Source organism: Lepidochelys kempii, chromosome 3 (assembly GCF_965140285.1).
Source record: "Lepidochelys kempii isolate rLepKem1 chromosome 3, rLepKem1.hap1, whole genome shotgun sequence".
NCBI classification, from domain to species: Eukaryota; Metazoa; Chordata; order Testudines; family Cheloniidae; genus Lepidochelys; species Lepidochelys kempii.
Window position 1 is genome coordinate 61183482 of NC_136382.1, and position 19696 is coordinate 61203177.

The following is a 19696-nucleotide window of genomic DNA, read 5'->3' on the forward strand; positions in this document are numbered from 1 at the left end:
AATTGTCAGGAAATTGCATGATAGAATCAGGCCTCATTGGAGTGTACTCGGTGTAAAGCTTATATAACTTCTTTAACCCTTTTGCTGCGGGTCCTTTCTGCAGCTTCTGTGCTGCTGAAGAACAGATTTGGGACCTCTAGAAATGCCAGAATTTTGTGGGAATGCCAGCATGGAATGTTGGCACTGCATAGGTAGTATACCTGGTAGAATAAAAGGACTAACACTTACCACAGTGATTTCTTATTCTAGGTATGGAAAAATTTAGTTGTGTCTTACATGGCAGTAATTTTTATTAAATGCTAACTTTTTAATGGTGACCACTGTCCCTGAGGCAGCAGACAGGTGTGAAGCAGTTAAATCTCTTAAAGCATCTCAACTTCAATGCAGGCAGAAGCTTCAACCTGTACTCTATTTCCATGAAGATTGAAGACAGCAAAGGCCAAGTCTAAAGCAGCATCGCCATTAACATAACTTACTGTCTAGGATTCTTCACCATAACTTGAGTTTTGGTCTCTACCCACAGGAGATGTGCCCTTTTGGCATTCATTAGAAGTAGGGTGAGGCCTCAGGAGAAGTTTTCAATAGCAGGAGATTCTCTGTAACTGTGTTCACTATGACAAAGTTCCCTTATAATATAACACATCTGCTTAAAATTAGTCTCTTCTCCAGTTTAATTGATGCAGCAGCATGCTTTTTAGCAACGGCTTGTGCATAGGATAGTGTCCCCTCAATTTTTATTCCTGCTTCATTCAACTGACTTCACATAAAATGCTGCAAAGTGGCACACTGAAAATGAACATAAATGTCTTCGCTTCTGTAAAGATTAAAAATAAAATCACCTTGACGACATTCAATTTACATGATGAAGTTAGAAAAATCATTAGTGCATGGAAGCCAAAATCACATATGATCCAAAAACGCAAACAAACTTCCTAATTCTGAACAGATTTGCAAGTCCTGTTGCTGCAGACCATGATTCTCACTGTAGTGACAGAACAGATTGCAAATGTGTCAGAAGAGTGCCTATTGGATCCCAGGCATCTTTGTATTGGTTGCCCTTCCTTGTAAGATAAAATAATTCCCTGGACAAACTCAGGGAATTGTGATAAAGTGCTGAATGTTTTTTCCTGACTGTTCTGCAATAATCAGTTTCTTCTCATTTTTTTGGTCTATCAAAAAGTTTAACAATTTATTTCCATTCTGTTTTGCCTTTTCTTTTCCGGTAATTCTGCAGAGAGGAAAACTAGGAAGGAGTGAGTAACTCTGTAAGAGTAGGGTATGATGGGAACATCCTTCAAAGCATTAAAAGGTGTTACTCAAAGGAAATTAATCTGGTGGAGGTGCTGATAGAGGAAGGACCTGTATGAACTGCAGGATTCCAGACCTAGGTTGGGAGACCAAGTTCTGGTCTTTGCATTTGATCCCCCCCCCCGAACATTATTTTGTATTTTTTATTAATATTTGTAAATGGGGAGGTAATGCGTGTGTTTATATTTTCATGCTATGAGCTACAGATTGTTGATGATTGTGAGACAGATGAACTTTAAAACAGCTGCAGATTCTTTATTAATAAGCTACAAGACAGCTTGGAGTAATAGTAAATGTACGTGGAAGTTTAAAAAATCAAGATTGTATTAAAAAAACAAGTGAGACTCTTTGAATAGTGTGGAATGAACCTATTGCAAAAAAAAATCACAGATTGTATGAATATATCATAAAAGTACCCAGTACAATAAAGCGGCGTACAGCAACTGCCCTGCCTTGTACAGAACACTCTCGAGTAACTGCCTAATTACATTTCCTAATGTAACCTTCCATTGCTGAGCCATTTTTCTGTGAGCTGTAAGGGGCACATGATTAATGCACAAAACAATAGTCTGAAGAGACAGGCATACTCCCAGAACCCTTTTCCTTCCTTAAGTAGTTTGAGATAGGTTAACACAAGGCTGCTGGCAAATAACAAATGGCAGGTGATGTGCATATTAATGGATCCCTGAAATAGCATTTCTGTTTTCCAGAGGGAATCTGAAACTCTTTTTCCTTCTCTTTTTTTAATAATCTAAAGGTCTCAATCTCATTTGGAAGTATTTGTCTGTGCTATTCTCCATTCTTATTACAAGGGGTCCCAAAGAGCTAATTTATGTTTACAGCCACATACTTTCTACAACAAAATTGCTTGTAATAGTCCTTTCGTGATGGGGAGGGAATCCTAGCCGTAAATAGAATGAGTCTTGTTTTCTTACTTACCTAAATCCTAACACATGAATTTCTTTGAATCCTGGAAGTTTCTCAAATATCTTTTGCATCTATAGAAAAGCATAAACTCATTAAATCCATGTAAGTTCCGCTGTTAGAGAATAGTGAATAACTGCTGTCAATGGGCACAGTTTGAATGCTTGAAATGTAACATTTAGGATTTCAGAAAATGCTTAGGAAATTGTGCCATTTGTATTTTTATTGATATGTTTTGTTGTTCAACTTAGACATGATTTGGCTTTGTAAATGTCTGTACTACCTGATGAGCAGAAAGCAATATAAAATGCTGCTTTTTTAGTGAGAGTAATTGTGTGAATTAGTGGTAGCCAAGTTCATAATAGAGCAAGTCAAATAGTATTCATTGAACCAAGTATTTGATTTATTTTGACGGCTTTTTGTTCATGAATCATTTGCAAACCTGTCCCATTAGTTGTAAATTATTAATTATTCAAAAGTATTCACTGAATTTAGCAGATTGTGGGTTGTTTGCAAACTGCTTATGAACTGATCCCTTTGACTGTTTTCTATTCATTGTGTTTGGGTGGTCACACAGTAGACTTTCTGCTCCCTAAACAGATAACTGAAACTCTTTAATGTGAGAACAGGCAATAATGAAGAGAAAATAATGGATAAAAAACATGTCTATGATATGCATTTGTCCAGCTGTAGAGGTTTATAAGCATCTTCATTAATACCTGGTGGTCACAAATAATGATCACCACAAATCAGAGTGAATTGAATTCATGAATGCCTTAACAAATCTGTGTTTTCTCATTTATGGTAACCTTTACACAATATATTAAATGATATATTGTATGTACTTATATTATGTAAATTGGATAAACTCCTGGTTTAAACACACATTTTCAAAGAACTATCTGATTAACAGCCTGGTTCTGGAAAAGACTGAGGCCATCAGCCAGGGTGCTGAATGCTCTCATTCTGCTAATGAAGCCCTTTGTAGTGCTGAGTTCCTTGAACTCCCAAGACAATGAACAGCACATTAAGGAATAAGGCCCTAATACATCAGCACATCATTTACAAGGTACATGAATTAGTGTAACCAATAGGTCTTTTCCATCTCTTCTTAGTATTATTCTGCATAAATCTTGCTGAAATTGCTGTCCTCTTTCTATTCATGGTGGATGGGTCTTGAGCTGATTTTCTTCACCACACCAATGGCCTTCAAAATGGTACCCTCCATTGAGGTGAAGGGGGAGGTGACTTAAAAGACTCGACCTGAGTATTTAGGTTCTCATATGTTGCCCAGCCTTCCCCTCTTGAGTTTCTCTTGGCTAATTGCTGTGATTTGTCAGTTGCTGCCAGATTTCTTGTTTGCCCCTCGGTTCCCCCAGTGCCATGGTGATGTTATGAAGGATTTTTCTCTCACTCATGAAATGACACAGTCAGTGTATGTTTCTCATCTTCCTCAGAGCACACAGGAGATCTGGCCTAGGATTCTTTGTGAGACTTAATTAATTGTCACAACTTTTTGCAGGTATCCAGTGCAGGTTAAGGAAGGTAGTAGGTGGTCAGTGTGCCATCCTAGTTCCAGAGTTGGCTACATGGCATCTGCCTAGAAGTCTTTCTCTGCATTACTGGAGGAGTGGAGGATTTCATATCTAGTGCAGAGAATGGCACCTCTCATCTAGAACTCATCCCTCACATGAGGAAAGAGCAAGAGAGATCTGGGAACCACCTCAATCTTGATCTTGGATTGTCTTGATGTGGGGGGTGGAGGAGTAGGTGTAGCCTCATCCTAATGATTATCAAATTGCCATGCAAACATGGAGCCTAATGTAAGGCACTGGACTTGCCCTGCTGCTTACTTGTTAGCAGGGGACTCTTTGCAGTCCTTCCTTGGTTCTGTTTGTGTTATAATCAATAAAATTACAGCACTGCTTTAATCATATGTGTAGTGTCTTATTTCCTGCCTTCTCCAAGCGAAAGTTAGTTTGTCTACATAAACAAACATATGTGAACTTCATTTTCATCCAATTTTTTGCAAAGCTGTTAGTGTTCACATTTGTGCCACAAACATCTACAATGACTTAAATCTCTTTTGCTATGTTTTGGGCTGTGTTATGAGCTCATGGATGTTTGGGTCCCAACAGTCCCCTCCCTAAAAAGAGCTGAATTAGAATTTGTGAATGAGGTTTCAGAGCTAGTTGAGTTCACACTGCTGGTTCTAACCTGCTTACCCACACTCCTCTAATGCACTTCCAGTTCTACCTGGTGATAAGATCACCCTTCGCCTCCCGTGTGCTATATTTGGAGAAAGGCATGCCAGCTGTCCCATATGGTGCTAGCATGTGAACTGTTTTACTGTTCAGTACTGCATGTCAGAAACATAGCTGCATAGCCTTTAAAATGGTAAGATGAAGTTTCACAAAAAGGAGGATACTTCAATAATCAAAACCCCTTTTCTCTTGTTTCTTTCTTATGAAAATACTGTAGAAACTCCTAAACAAAGCAACCAAAAGACACAGATATGAGGTAGCCCCAGTATATGTGCTGCAAAGAAAAGTCTGCAAGCAACCTTTACTAATGAGATACACTTAGATATCTTGGGAGAAGCAGCTGCTTATTAGCTCTGTCAATACTCCCTTTGCAGTTTCATTGTGAGTATCTACAATTGATTAAGAATGAGTATAGCTGCGGAGAACTCACAAACGAACACTGGAGAAACTGACACTAACTTTTGGTTAATTTTATTAAGCAAGCCTCCTGGAGACCACCTCATCATTATGTGCTAACTATGAAATTGCTAATTGAAGATGCAGTTAGCATTATTAATGATATAAATACACCACTGCTGCTCTAGTTGACAGTAAAATAACTAGAAGAGGCAGTGTGCTTTCAGTCCCTTGGCTGCTTGCTCCCAAAAGTAGTTCAGACAACAGTAGCTAATTTCTTTCAACATCTGTATTAAAGTGCTCATTAGGTTTATTGTGAAAATTAAATTACTACAAAGCACTGTCCATTAATTCCTGATTAGGCCCAAATGACTCTCCTAATGTTGAAGTGGGGCTAATGCTCTGCTGATTGGTTATCTGCAGATATACTACGGAACAGATGCCGGAATTCTTGTTAGACTGATAGATGAACAGATATTTCAAGCAAGAGATGTCTATGCTTGGGGGAAAGTGCAACAGGCAGGGACAATAGGAGTTGTCTGTTTCAAATGAGGGCAGTTCCTATTTATTATTTATATTGCAGTAGCACCTAGAGCCATCAACTAGAGCAGGCCCTTATTGTGCTAGGGGCTGTACAAACATAGATGACGGTCCATGCCCCGAAGACCTTACTATCTAAAAGCTTGGGAAAGACTTTATGCTTTGAAACAAAGTATTCAAGGCTCATGGGCAGATTTTCAGCAGGTGGAAGTTTGTCATAGCTCCATTGATTCCATGGAACTATGACAATCTACACATAGCTGAAGACCTGCCCCTGTCTGTTTACTATATGGTTGTACTTGCTTAGTTCTGGCCAGGGCTCATATGAACGACTGAATGTAAGGAATAATACCAATATGTCATCCTACTACTAATACTATAATACTAATAATTTTGTAATGCTGGGGCATCCACGTTTGTGGCAGGAAAGTAAAACCTTCTGTGGCAGTCTTTTCTTCAACAATTCTTGTTGCACTAATTTGATATTGGCCTGAAGTTTAGGAAGGATTTTGTGTTGATTAAGAGACCATGAAGTACAGCAGAAACTATTGAATTCTTGTGTTAATGCCCCATGGTAACCTGCAGCAATTCCATGGAAACCTACATTATTGTAAGATATTACTGTTCTTTAACAAGACAGTACTCTGTAATATAGTACTCTGAGAGGTCTCCAATGTATGCGAGGCTTTGTTTTTAACATTGTGAATATGATGCAGTTGTTTCTTGTTATAAACAAATGTCATGTACAAGACCCATTCTTTAGCATTGGGTCAACTCTCTTACCTGATGTTGAAATTTTCCCGCTAGTTCCTGGTACTGTGGGGAGTTGGGATCATTCAGCTCTGTTGTGTACTCCTGATTGATGAGAGTGACACTGAACTCTACCATCTGCTCCACCGGGAGTTCTGGGACTGTATTAGTGACCTCTGGCTCTAGCCCCTGGGACAAAGGGAGAGGAAATGAGCTTCATGGAGGGAAAATATGAAGACAAAGTAATTTCTTTAAACACTTTAGTACCTTTAATGGGTACAAAGACTTTTTACTCTTGCTACAGAAGAGGTTTCTCAAATATATCTTATCAAAAGGATTTCTAATTATTATTTTTAAATTATTCATTTTGGCACAGAGTTAGCCGATATGTTTACTCCACAAAGTGCTTTCAGGGAGAACAACAGAACAAGAAAGAACAAAAGTAATGTCTGCATCAGAAAGCATGCTATGTTTCTCCTATGAAGCAGGCTCAAAATGGCAGCTGCCTCTAGACTAGGGAAGAGGGCTTTACTCCATTTAAAGAAAAAAAAAGTCTTAGTATTGGGCCTGATTCTTCCCCCACTTATAAAAGTTTTTGTTCACTGTATCTTCAGGGAGTTACTTCTGGTTTACACCATTGTATGTGATAAGAGAATCAGGCCCTCTGTTACAAAATGAATGGTGTTATAATTTTTTTTTCGAGATCCCACAATCATTAGACTGCAATATAGATCTGTACCTTTCCTTTTTCCTCTCCCCACTTTTTTGGCAATTTATCTGACATCTGCATAAGGGTCAGATAAAGCTTTTTGTGGAAACAACATAGGTTTGAACCTTGCTGTGTCTCAGCTTGCCCATGTAGTTACCTTTAGCACTTCATACAAACATTCTGCTTTTGTTTACCACTGTTTTAACCTTATTCACAATTAGGTTCAAAGGCATCACTGCCAACTCTTTTGATTTTATTGCAACTCTAGCAATTTTGGGATATTTTTTTTACCTATCTTATGAAAACATGGTGAAAAGGCACCTATTTATGAATTTTCCCTCATTCAAAATGTCCACAGTCTCCTATAACTGTCAATGGGGCTGAAGCCAGATAGATGGCTGCCATTTCCCTGAAGGCTATCTGCAAGAAGAAGTGAGGCTGCCCTTAATAAAGATGGCTGCTGCCTTCCTCTGTTTTCAGTAAGATTGAAAACATGTCCCCAGGCAAAATGGCTGCCACTCTGTGGTTCAGGGGGCTAGATAGGATACAGGGACAGTGAGGCGCAGCAGACACACTGTGAAGGGTGACTGGGGAGTGTGAGGGGGAGCAGGGCACTGGGAGGAGCAGAAGTTTAGTGGTTGCCGGGGAGACGGGATGGGGGGTTTGAAGAGTAGGAGGCAGGTTGAGCAGGTTGCAGTGGACAGTGATGCAGCGGTGGATGGAGGGGATAGATGGGCAGCATCCTCAGCCTAGGGGTAGTGGTGGGTAAGGGGAGTCCCCTCTGAGCAGCCAGGGGAGGTGGTGTTCCTAACTCTCATGAACTGATCGCAAGTCATGGGATTTTGGTGCCTGCAGGAGGAGCTGTCGAGATAACATGAGATGCTCCTCTAATCCTGTGATTTTCTTCAGTGCTGGGCATGTGGGCAGAGCTTTGTGTGAGATCCTTTAGGCTAAGGACACAGACCTGCCCTGCCCCTGAGCCCTGCCTTCAGGTATGGCCCTAGAGCAGAGAGAAGGGCAATGGGAGTCAGTGAAGAGGGGAGTCAGGGAAAAGCTGCTGCGAGGTCCTGAGCCTCAGACCAAGCAGCAGCACTTCCCTTCTTCCACTGCCTTAGGACTTCTCCTTTACTTGGGATCCAGGTAGAGGAAAAGCCCAGGGAGACAGCGAGGCAGGTGAAGGCAGGAGTCAAGAAAGAAATAGGAAGTGAAGGCAGTTCCCCTTTCTTATTGGTGAGGAGAAGGCAAGTGGAGTTTCCATCTGAGCAGCCAGGGAGCGGTATGCATTTTGTGTGCATTAAAAATGGATTTTTCAACCTGAAATTATTATACACACAGTAGAGGAGAGTTTAAAAAGTCAGACAGACTAAAAAACATGGTTTGTAGGGCAAATATCATGATTTTTTGGGGATCTGTCTCATCACTTTTGCTCTCTTTAGAGAATCCAACGCATGCTTTTTGATCTCTTGAGGTTGGCAAAACTGCAGAGGTGCAAATGAGAACAGAATTTGGGCTACTGTTGTTTTTAATTTGTTGTTAGACACTTTAATACTATGATTTTAAACACAACACTTCATTAACCAGCTAAAGTGTACTGCTCATTGGGGAGGCAGGAGGAGGGAAACCACTTTTGGCCCTTTCAGAAAGAATTTTGAACTTAGCCCATATTTAGTGTTATTTATTCATATATTTTTAAGGCTAAAAGAGTCCTTTATAATCACCTAGTCTGACCTGCATAACACAGGCCATAGAATTTCACCCTGTAATTCCTATATCTAGCCCACTAACTTGTGCCTGAATTGGAGCATTCAGGACAGTGGACTTATATGCTTTTAAGAACTGCATCCTCAAACTTTAAAGATTTCAAGTAATGGAGAATCCACCATCTCCCTTGGTAAATTGTTCAACTTGTTAATTTACAACTTGGTATTATAGATGTTGCTCCTGGATACCTGTGGAATACAGGCATTTCTAAAGTCAGTGTAAAGATTCCAATCTTCTTCTATTTCAAATCCTTCTTCAAGACTCCTGTGGTAATCAGTAACACTGACCCCTATCAGTACAATTCCATTGCCAAACCAATTGTATTTGAAAATAAATGCTGTAAAAGAGTACAGTCTTCTCTGTTTCCCAGTGGGTTTTCTATTATCTGCCTATTAAAAATGTAAGGAACTTAGAGCAAGGACCATCTCACCATCGTCTTTGTCTTGTACACTATTGAACATAGTGTTAATGCTTAAAAATGTGACGCTTTTTTATATTTCATGGACATTTCAGCCCTTCTGCAATGCCAAAAATGCTTTTGCCTCATGTATAAGACGATATTACAGGAAGTGTATAAATCAAGAGATATGACCCAAAAGAACTGCAGGCTGATCAAACTTAGTCCCACAGACAGGTGGGTTTTCTTTTTCCACTGTCAACTAGGTTGGCGTTGGGCTGCTGGAGAGATTTGTCCCAGAACTGAGCAGCTGGGTTTTGGTAGCTGCCAGGAACAAGCAGAACAAGAGACTTGCTCTATTATGATGGTGACAGAGGAGAAAGAGACAAAAGGAGCACTTTACATACAATCAAGGATAAGTAAAACCAAGTGTATGTATGTGCCAGCATATTCTGCAGGGGCACGGCACGTGCGGTGGTGTTGTGCAATTATTCGTCAAGATGCCTCAGTTTTAGATTAATGTATGCTGTATGCAGTGCATATAAAAGTCTGTGGTTTCAATGGCTTGTCAGAAAGGGAGGTGGATGATTCAGTGTCCGTCTACAACAAGTGCAGGACCAAAGAATACATAAATTTTTATCACTACTACCGTTGCTCTTGGAAGCAGTTCCGTGAGGGGGCTACTACCAAGGACTTGGGTGAAGGGAGAATGGAGAGAGAGCCTACAACATGGCAACGTTAATTTATTTTGAAGTGTATTGGGGCTCTGGATTACTAGAAACAAATGACTTTTGCGCAGCTCTTTCCCCTCCACAGATAATAAAGAGTTGAGGGTCAGATTTTTAAAGGTACTTAGGTGCCTCACTTTAACAAGGCACCTAACTACCTTTAAAAAAACTGGCCCTAAATGAATTAAAACTTTTTTGTCTGCTTTGCCCCCGTGAATTAAATGTGATTGATAGTAGTGATAGAAAAGAAACAATCAGTTGCAATTTCCCTGATTTCACTGCCTAAGTAGAATGAAAAGCCTATGCAGATGAGTTTTTAAAAGCCAGTCAGTTTTTTTGCAGTGCTGTATAGAGGTATTTCTGTCAGTAACAGGGGACTCTTTGCATCCCTGAACCGCTGAAGCCCTTGGTGTCTGTTTGCTCTGGAGAGCTGTTGGGGAAGATTTCTGTGTCACACTTGGTTGCTAACAAGGTAGAAAGGCCAGATGGAGTGGCAATACTCTTGCCTGTTCCACTGTGCAGTACAGAGCTCAGAGTGTGAATTTTCACTGCTTTTACATAAAACAGTGGGATTACAAAATTGTGTAATTAGGCCTAACATCCTTGATTCAAAGAAAAAGAGGGAGAACTATGCTTCAAAGAACTATAATGTCTGTATATTTTGGACACTCATGAGCAGGAACCATTATTCATGATTAGCGTATAGAAGAGAGGCTAATAAAACCCTTGAATCTTAATTGAAGTGAATAGAAAATAGCACTAATGGCTGTGAACTGCAGAGTTCTACAAACAACATTTATTTATTTATTTATTTGCCATGTTACTGTAAAGAGAGGTGAATCAATAGTAAATAGGATATTAGACCGTCCTCACCTTCACAGGAGTCTTTGTGTCATTGACAATTTCGTTGCGTAGTGTGCCATTAGGAGCTGATGCATATGGAGGTGGAGATACGTTAGGGGCACCTGCTGGGATTCAAAATAAAAAGGAAGTGAGAAAGGGACATTCATTTGCAAAATGGCAAAAATAAGTCACCTTTCTCTTTTGCTTAGCTACCAACTGACAGAAAATGCACTTCCTAATTTCCTGTGTGTGTGTGTGTGAGAGAGAGAGAGAGAGAGAGAGGAGAAGCTTGGGCTGTTGAAATGTGATAATGAATTAAGGCATGACTGAAAGTCTTTTTCCTGTGCATAATATATGGCCTTTCATGAATATCATAAAAGTCAGTGGGTTTGCATATGAGTAACTGTAAGCAGAGTTAAACTCTGAGTTTAACTCTGCAAACTTCTAAGCCAGAGAGCTGAAGCTGAGGGCTAAAGAGGGCTTAAGGCAAGGGACAGCGGAGGACTTGGATATATGTATATAATGGCATACAATACACATATTCTGCTAAATGTCCTTACTACATGGTAAATTAATGTGTATATTTGATTTTACATTTGCAATCCTTGTTTCTATGACTGTATCACTGGGTGACACTGGCTTTTTAAGAGGAAAGAAGCTAGTGCACCTGTGTCTGGTAAGCTGCCCCCAAATGGCTTAAAAGAGGGCATGTGGGCCCTAGAGGGGAGAGATTGGCAGGTGAGAACTTTCCAGGGACAAGGAAAATGTAGAAGGTTCCTGCGGGAAGAAGTAGATTGTTCCTGGGGGAGGGCCAAAGGCAGGAGAGCAGTAGAGCGATTTGATGGCTAACTTCCCAAGACAGGGCCAGAGGGCTGAAGGCCAGAAAGCAGCAGAGTTGCATGCTAACATGTGTGCCATAGAGTTGAGGCTGAGGGCCAAAGAGAGCTTAAGGCAAGGGAGCAGCGGAGGGACTTTCCTGCTGATGTCTCCTCGCTGCAGAGCTGGAGTTAGGGGAACAGTGGAAGGGCCTGCCTCTTGGTCTGTCTGAGATCTGAGAGGTTAATAGAACAGGGGAAGTGGTGGATGGTGAGGATGAACTGCAAGAAGAAAGGCCGTTCTGCTGGGAAGAGCAGGCTTGCATTCCAGCTGGAAGGATGGGGGTGGTTGTCCTGGGAGAAGGATAAGAGAAGACCCACAAAGGGCCCAGGTGTGACGCAAAATGCTGAAGTGTGATGTGTGTGTGTGTGTGTGTGTGTGGTGGGGTGATACATGCACTGGGGGTGATAAATGGACTATGTTTTGGGTCTTTTGTTATGGACTATTTTATACAATTTTTGGAGCAGGGGTGTTATTGAGGCAGAGAGAGCCTGGTGTGGAGTTACTGGTCTTCTGAAGGAGGGAAACTGAGGCAGCACACCTGTTCTGCTGCACTGTGTTGCTGGAGGGTGCTCCATATGACAGACTAATATCTTTCTCTAGTAGTCAATTTAAAGTAATAAGAGGCTTAGCGAAAAAAACTTGAATTTTCCATTGGAAGCAAATAAATTTGTAATATTAGAAACACCTTGGTTAAAGTAACTTTTAAGAAGTTTCTATAATACACAAATCAATAAAGAAAATACAATGATTGACCATTTACTTCACTAAGCTGCTAATATTTACAGTTTTTAATTTCAATATTTTACCATTTAAAAAAAAAACTTCTTTTCAAAGCTTGAAACACATTGCACCTGCTAACATTCTTTCTTGCCACACCTTTTAAATAAAAGCTTGAATTAATATGCTGATTAATATGACTTTCTGGCTAGTCACTTGAAAATAAAGAATTGTATTGGTATATCCTAGTCTGCTGATTTTGGCTAACAAAATGCAACAGCTCAAACTCCAAACATTGTTTTATAAGTGAAACAAAATGAACACTGTGACATCTTATTGGCTGCAAATCAAACTAGAAAAGGTGAAGTTTATGAAAGTGCACCATCGGAATGGAAAATAATGTGAGAAACCAAGTTAGAGTCATGGTTTCTTTTGTCTGAATGTCCAGGTACACTACACAGAAATCCTAATGTTCTCGGTATAGATCATTTTGCTAAAACACATTTTTTTTTGGTTGTACCTAACTGAACATTTTTTACTTTTGTTGCAGTCACCAAATTACAGCCTTCTAAATTCTAACTGTAATTGTTTCTTCCAATTTTGTGCTAATGGGCAAGCAGTTTCAATTTTACCTGTAGAAAGGGAAGAAATGTCCTCAAGCTTTTTGCCACCTGTCTTCTCCGTAGATATTTCATCTTTCCTATTAATCAGATAGAAAGGAATGATTTAATGGCCAGCATGAATGCGGTGTCATTATCAGCAGGAATATAATGAAATTTTGGCTTCTACATTAAATGCAGTTTTAAACAAAGGAAGTTATTTTTAATGTAATATTTTGATTACATTACATTTAATTACATTCTAAACAAGGCAGTGGAGCAATCAATTGCTTTTTTATTTGGGAATTTTAGAACTTATATTTATGTCCTTTTTCCAGCATAACATTCCTCCTTTCACTAAGAAACTATTATGTGATATATGCATACACCATGTAGTTGTATGAATACCACACCTAACATGAGCTTGCTTGTGAAATTTCATTAATTCTATGAATAATCATAAAGAGAGTGGGCCCTTTAAAATGTGATAATAGCATATAGTCAGATTATACATACAATAGCTATTTCGGGCTTGTTTCTTTGCTGACTGAAGTCAGTGAAAGTTTTGCCTTTGACTTAAGTCAGAATTGGATTGGGCCCCAAGTCAATAACTCTCTGTGCGTGAATATTTTCTAAACCAAATATTTTCTCCCTTGCTGGTCATGACATGAAGCATGGTCTGAGCATCTCTTTAGAATTCTCATCTTGGAGCCACTGGACTCCGACTATACTATATCTCTTATATTTTTCCTGGCTAATTAAGGAGGGTGGGAGGGGGGTAGTGAGAATCAGTTGTCAGACCACTGGCAGCCAGATGGCTGTCATTGATCCCCTTTAAACTCGTAATGGTCTGGTCTTAAACCAGATCCCGTGATCAAAACCTTCCTGAATTATAGGAAAGTTTGGATTCAGATCTGGATCCAGACATCATAGGCCTGTCTACGATAGGCCTAAAACCGGATACCCCAGAACTTTGAGAAAGTCTAAATTCAAATCCAGATCTGAACTTTGCAGCTCTGACCCCATCTTCTCTTCAAACACAGGAATGGCACCTCGATAGCGCACCAGATCTGTGCATGACCAGAGTTTAAGAGCACAAAGTCCTGACTTAATCTAACTCTGCCAGCTGGCTGCCTGAATTATATCTATTACTTTTTACCAGTGGTCTATCTTACATTATTGGTATTTCAAATAATTTCTGGTGACATGGAGGCTGTTTTTTGTACTACCAAACTGGACGTCTGAATTCAATAGAAGTCTCTTTCCCCAAGCTAGCTAAGATTAGACTGGAAAGAGGAGGAAATGCCTCACATATGCTTTGAATTGCTGGTACTCTTTTAACTAAAAAAGAAGTATGACATCCTATGCTAGCAATATGTCCAATCTCCCTTGGCTGGAAGGATGGTGGCTGTGATGTCACGTGACAACACTATTGAATACACCAAATTGAGGGAAAATAGTTTTTATGGAGGAAATGCCTATGAGTGGAGTGTTCTGGTGAAAATTGATCTGAGTGAGAGAAAATACATTGCATATGCAAAGTATTTTGTTAATGATGACAACACTAAGCTCTTAGCATATGTAGCCAAGGCAGGTCATGCTGCACATACACAAATAGCTAACTTAATAACTTAGTTATACCATGAAAAAATTAGAGGAGGTGGACAGTAGATCCTTTGCCTCATTCTCTGAATATCGTGTATGGTGGGAAACTTAGATATGTATGTGTAGCATATTTTAGCATTGAGTACGAATCTGTGCTTGACAGAGTCCATAAAAGGTACATGAAATCATTCCTCCAAACAGTTCAGTAGTAAAGAATAAGTTTAATAGCATAGAGCCATGGCCACCTACATTTTCAGCTAAAATTACTCAGCTGAAATACAAATAACTTCATTGTTATCTGCCTCATCCTCTGAACTGCACATAAGGAAAGTTGTGCTGTGCATGCGAGCATTGGAAATTAGCTTAATAATTAGCCACTTCAGCCCATGTGTACTGAATGGCTGCTGACATTTGCACAGACGTGAATGGGAATTTAATCAGGCCTTACATTATTAAACTACATACCTAAGAAAGCAGAAAACTCAGAATAGTTAAATCAAAATTACTAAGGACATTGTGACAATGATAACAATATTTCATAACAATGAAAAAATATTACAAGTTGCCACACATGATTATCTACTTGTACAAACAATTGTATGAAATTATATTATAGTAATTCAACAACCAGATAATTACATGATTAAGACTGTACCATAATATTTACGTACAAGGGGGCAGAATTAAGCATGCAACTTTAATTTTGTCATTTTCAGCCTTTTGAGGGTTTTACCCTGTAGTCCTGATGTTCTCTTAACGTAGGACCTGAACTTCTATTTTGTTACACTGGTTTTATGTGAGTGTATTCCGTTAACTTTAATAGAATTTCAGTGGATTAAAACTGTTATAGAATTGTACCTAGAGTTTTTCAATATGAATAAATATTATAAATAAATAAATTATACACAATAGCAGTGATATGCCTGAAATTGACGTATAAATTTCCCAGTTTCTACTGAGGAGTTTTAAGCAAGGTTCGACCCTTTCCTCATTTCTCTACATGTTTCTTTAGTTTTCATGCACCATACATAATTTTCTAGAGTTTATCCCGTTGAATTTTGGTGATGGTCTGTTGTCTGCCAAGCATCTACCATTACATCTCTTAGATAGGACTGTAATAAATACCTACTCATTTTTAAGCTGCATGGAAAGAAGCTGGGTGAGGGTTATCTTTTCAGCTAATATATCATATATATTGCATAATACATCTTCTTTCTGTGGCTTCTAGTGAACTATGAACAATTTTTGTATCCTGGCAGAAAGAGCTTCAACTCACTGTAGCATTCAAAACAATAATTTAAATTGCTTCTTAATCAAATTTAAAAAAATCATGATTGGAATAAATCTTATCTTATTGAAACATGCCATTTCTTTTACATACACACACACACACAATAAAGGTATCTCTACTAAAATATATACCCTTCATAAAGAAAATGCACACAAGGACTAAAATCTTGGCTTCACTTGAAGTCAATAAGAATTTTGCCATTGACTTCAATGTGACCAGGATTTCACCTGAGGCATGTTCATATGTACACAGCACATACATGGTCCGTATAGCTACACAGAGATAGCAAAATAACATTAGTGAAAAATTAAACAGTTGAACAGTTAAAATCACAACAATTTTTTGCAAAGCTTAAGATTCCAACAGCAATGTGAACTCACCAGCTATGTACATCTTATATATTTTATGCAATATATTTTTATGACAACAAATAATATATTAAGCTACACATGAACTCAGAAAAATAGAAATGGAAAAAGTTACATATATCCAACATAACTGAGTTACTGTTGCTATGTTAGAATCTTAAGTTTTGCATATCCTGATTTGTATTTAAAAGGCAATGACTGCATAACTTCAACGTCATGTTAAAGGGAGAACCTTAATTTAAAAATATTACTTCTGTGGTTACAAGTGACATGATAAGGATACAATCATTTTAAAGTGATTCAAGAAGAAACATTTTTCAGTTTGTTTTCTGTTGCATTTGACTGCACTTTTCATATAGTAAGTTAATTAATCATTGCCATCATGTTGTTTGTCTGTATCTTTCACATAGCAATAGGAAGAGAAAAACTTTAAAAATAGGAAAATTTGATTATTGAGAATCTCTAAGATTGGCAGGGGGATTTGAGTAGGTTATCATGGGAAATTGCTTGTCCGTTTCAAAAAGTAAATTTACTTTAAGTCGACGGTGTTCCTTTAACATAGTTTTTACATTTTAATTTGTGTGTGTGCGGGGGTGGTTAGTTAAAAAGAAAAGGATCAAAGCAAACACTTGCGCTTAATAAAGCTGGTCTGCAGATGGTCCCAAGTGGTGACCCATTTAACTGAGATGATTGGGATGGGGTTGGGCTAAGTTTCTCCAACTGCTATATTTAGGGCTTGTCTATGATTAGGAATTTACCAAAATAGCTATTCTAGAAGTGGATTAAGCTAAATCTGAAAAAAGCACTATTATTCTGAAATAGCTCTTTCCGTAAATTTCCCAGTGTAGACAAGCTCTTAAAGCCTATGTAGAGACAATTTTCTGCATGGTAGGATTTACAGGATAGCTGAACATCAGTTAACACTGAGATAAGCATATCTTCATTATGTTGATGTTTAATTTTTTAAATTAAAGCACAGGATTTGCACTTTCTTGTAGAATGTAGCAAAAGTGATTAGAACCCCTACAATCAAGTCATAGAATGGCTGACTTTTTCCCACACCAAAGATTTCTCCTTTTCTCTGTCTTCTTTTTATTTAACGTTCAGGTTTTGCAGAGAATTTTGGGGTATGTATGTGTGTTAGTCATACTCTCTCATGACACCTATTCTAGCAGAGGCTTTGGCCTCATCTGAACCTCATGGTCACACTAAGCAAGGAGAATTTTTCGTGATGTTGCAAAGGAAACAGGTATTAGCTAAGATTTTTGCACAACCTTAATTATATGGCGCTCTATTATTGTACAAAACACACAGCTGTCTCACATATACTACACACAGTGCACACCGGGGTTCTGTACATGCATGCACTCTCTCACATCCACATATATCTGCACATACCTTTTTCAAAAAAGGCAGTAGCATCAACTGGCGAGTACTCTACTTTTGCTTTACTTACCTTTCCTGGAAGGGTCTATGTTTTACTCGCTGCAAAAAGATTAAAAAAAAAGTTTTTACCAGTGGGTGTATTCAGTCAAACACGAGAAGCCTGTTAGTCCTTCTGTTTACTTTATTGTTAACACCACTTTTTTTCACCCAGTGAATGTTGATTTTGTGCAGTGCACCCTCCCTTGTCTATGTTAGTCCTTACCCTTATGCATGACATTTAAGGGATGGAATCTGGGAAATCTTCACATTTCTAAAGAAAGTTCAGTCATTCTTACCCGTTGGATTATCTCCAGATGTTCCTGGGAGTTGCTGAAGTTTTTGCCAATGTCAAATATGCAGAAGGTTTCTCGCTGGCAGGCATTGACCCAGTTCTGATATTCATTTGTATCAGGAATCCGATCCAGAAAGATCCGAAAGGCTTCCCATACAGCTTCCTGGCAGACTGAAGAAGCAGAGCAGGGTCAGGGATGGATATACTAAACGATACAGAAAACTTCCAGGCCAACTTCCACATACTCTTAAAGCAAGAGCTAATTTTCTGTTGCATTTCAGATTTTTTGTTTTCATTCCGTGAATTTAACAGAAGATATTTTTTTTGCAGTTTTCCTGTTTATCTGAGTTGATATTTATTTGTCTTCACACTGAAGGACTGAGCCTCTGAGTGCTAGCAAGCACTTTCTTGCTACAACGTGTACGCCTTGCATGAACAATGAAAGAAAATAGAAGTAAGGAAACATGTTAACAATGGACAAAGCATAAATTCACAAGTGGCCTTGTAAAATACATGTAGTTAGTAAATAAAGAAATAGTAAGAAGAGTAGTGTGTGATAAGCTTGCAGCTGCAGCTTTGCTTATTAATATATTTTGCAGCCCGTGGATGGTTCAGGCTCTGTACAGGGATTGGTTACAAAAATTAGTAAAAAGAAAAGGAGTACTTGTGGCACCTTAGCGACATTATGTCATGGCAAACCTGATGGCTGAACTTTGTGACTTTGTCCTCACCCATAACTATTTCACATTTGGGGACAATGTAGACCTTCAAATCAGCAGCACTGCTATGGGTACCTGCATGGCTCCACAGTATGCCAACATTTTTATGGCTGACTTAGAACAATGCTTCCTCAGTTCTTGTCCCCGAATGCCCTTAGTCTACTTGCGCTACATTGATGACATCTTCATCATCTGGACCCATGGAAAAGAAGCCCTTGAGGAATTCCACAATGATTTCAACAATTTCCATCCCACCATCAACCTCAGCCTGGACCAGTCCAAACAAGAGATCCACTTCCTGAACACTACGGTGTTAATAAGCGATGGTCACATAAACACCACCCTATACCGGAAACCTACTGACTGCTATGCCTACCTACATGCCTCCAGCTTTCATCCAGACTACACCACACGATCCATTGTCTACAGCCAAGCTCTACGATACAACCACATTTGCTTCAACCCCTCAGACAGAGACAAACACCTACAAGATCTCTATCAAGCGTTCTTACAACTACAATACTCACCTGCTGAAGTGAAGAAACAGATTGACAGAGCCAGAAGAGTACCAGTTCCCCTCAGCACCTCCACCCCTGCCAGTTCCCGGCCAATGGGAGCTTCAGGGGAGGTACCTGGAGAAGCTGTAGCTCATGAAAGCTTATGCTCAAATAAATTTGTTAGTCTCTAAGGTGCCACAAGTGCTCCTTTTCTTTTTGCGGATACAGACTAACACGGCTGCTACTCTGAAACCAAAAATTAGTAAGGCAGTTATAAAGTGTGATACAATGTAAAATGTAATGCGCATGCATTAGTGTGTTTTAGAATAGGTATATAATCTGATTTATTATTATGTGCTTTGGAGATGTGGTAAACTGCTATACCCAACCAGCTGCATTTGAGCTTAATCACCTCCGTGTAATATTGCTGTATGCCAATAAAAAAAAAAAACAAACTCAGTGACGAGTCCAGATTTGAGCTAATTTCTCGGGAAGCAAGTGGAAGAGGTTGTGGAGAGAAATTCCAGCCCAACACAGTGTATCATGTTCAACTGTGGTGTAACTCCATTGACTTCACTGCAATTACACCAGGGATGAATTTGTCCCAGCGTTCTTCTTATTCAAGAGCATTGCTGATATTCTAAGATGGAGCTTTTGAGTGAGTTAAGCTTTTTCAAAACCAGA

At 39.1% G+C, this 19696-nt stretch overlaps 1 protein-coding gene across 1 annotated transcript in view; it reads right to left on the minus strand.

Annotated features, from left to right (window-relative positions):
- Positions 1 to 19696, minus strand: part of IMPG1 (interphotoreceptor matrix proteoglycan 1) — an 88555-nt gene that overhangs the window by 50077 nt on the left and 18782 nt on the right. Inside the window, exons 3-8 of the mRNA XM_073335128.2 lie at positions 17801 to 17967; positions 17536 to 17564; positions 12849 to 12916; positions 10651 to 10742; positions 6216 to 6362; positions 2248 to 2306 (exon numbers count right to left, since the gene is read on the minus strand). Coding sequence (XP_073191229.2) covers positions 2248 to 2306; positions 6216 to 6362; positions 10651 to 10742; positions 12849 to 12916; positions 17536 to 17564; positions 17801 to 17967 — 562 coding nt within the window. The remainder of the gene's footprint in view (positions 1 to 2247; positions 2307 to 6215; positions 6363 to 10650; positions 10743 to 12848; positions 12917 to 17535; positions 17565 to 17800; positions 17968 to 19696) is intronic.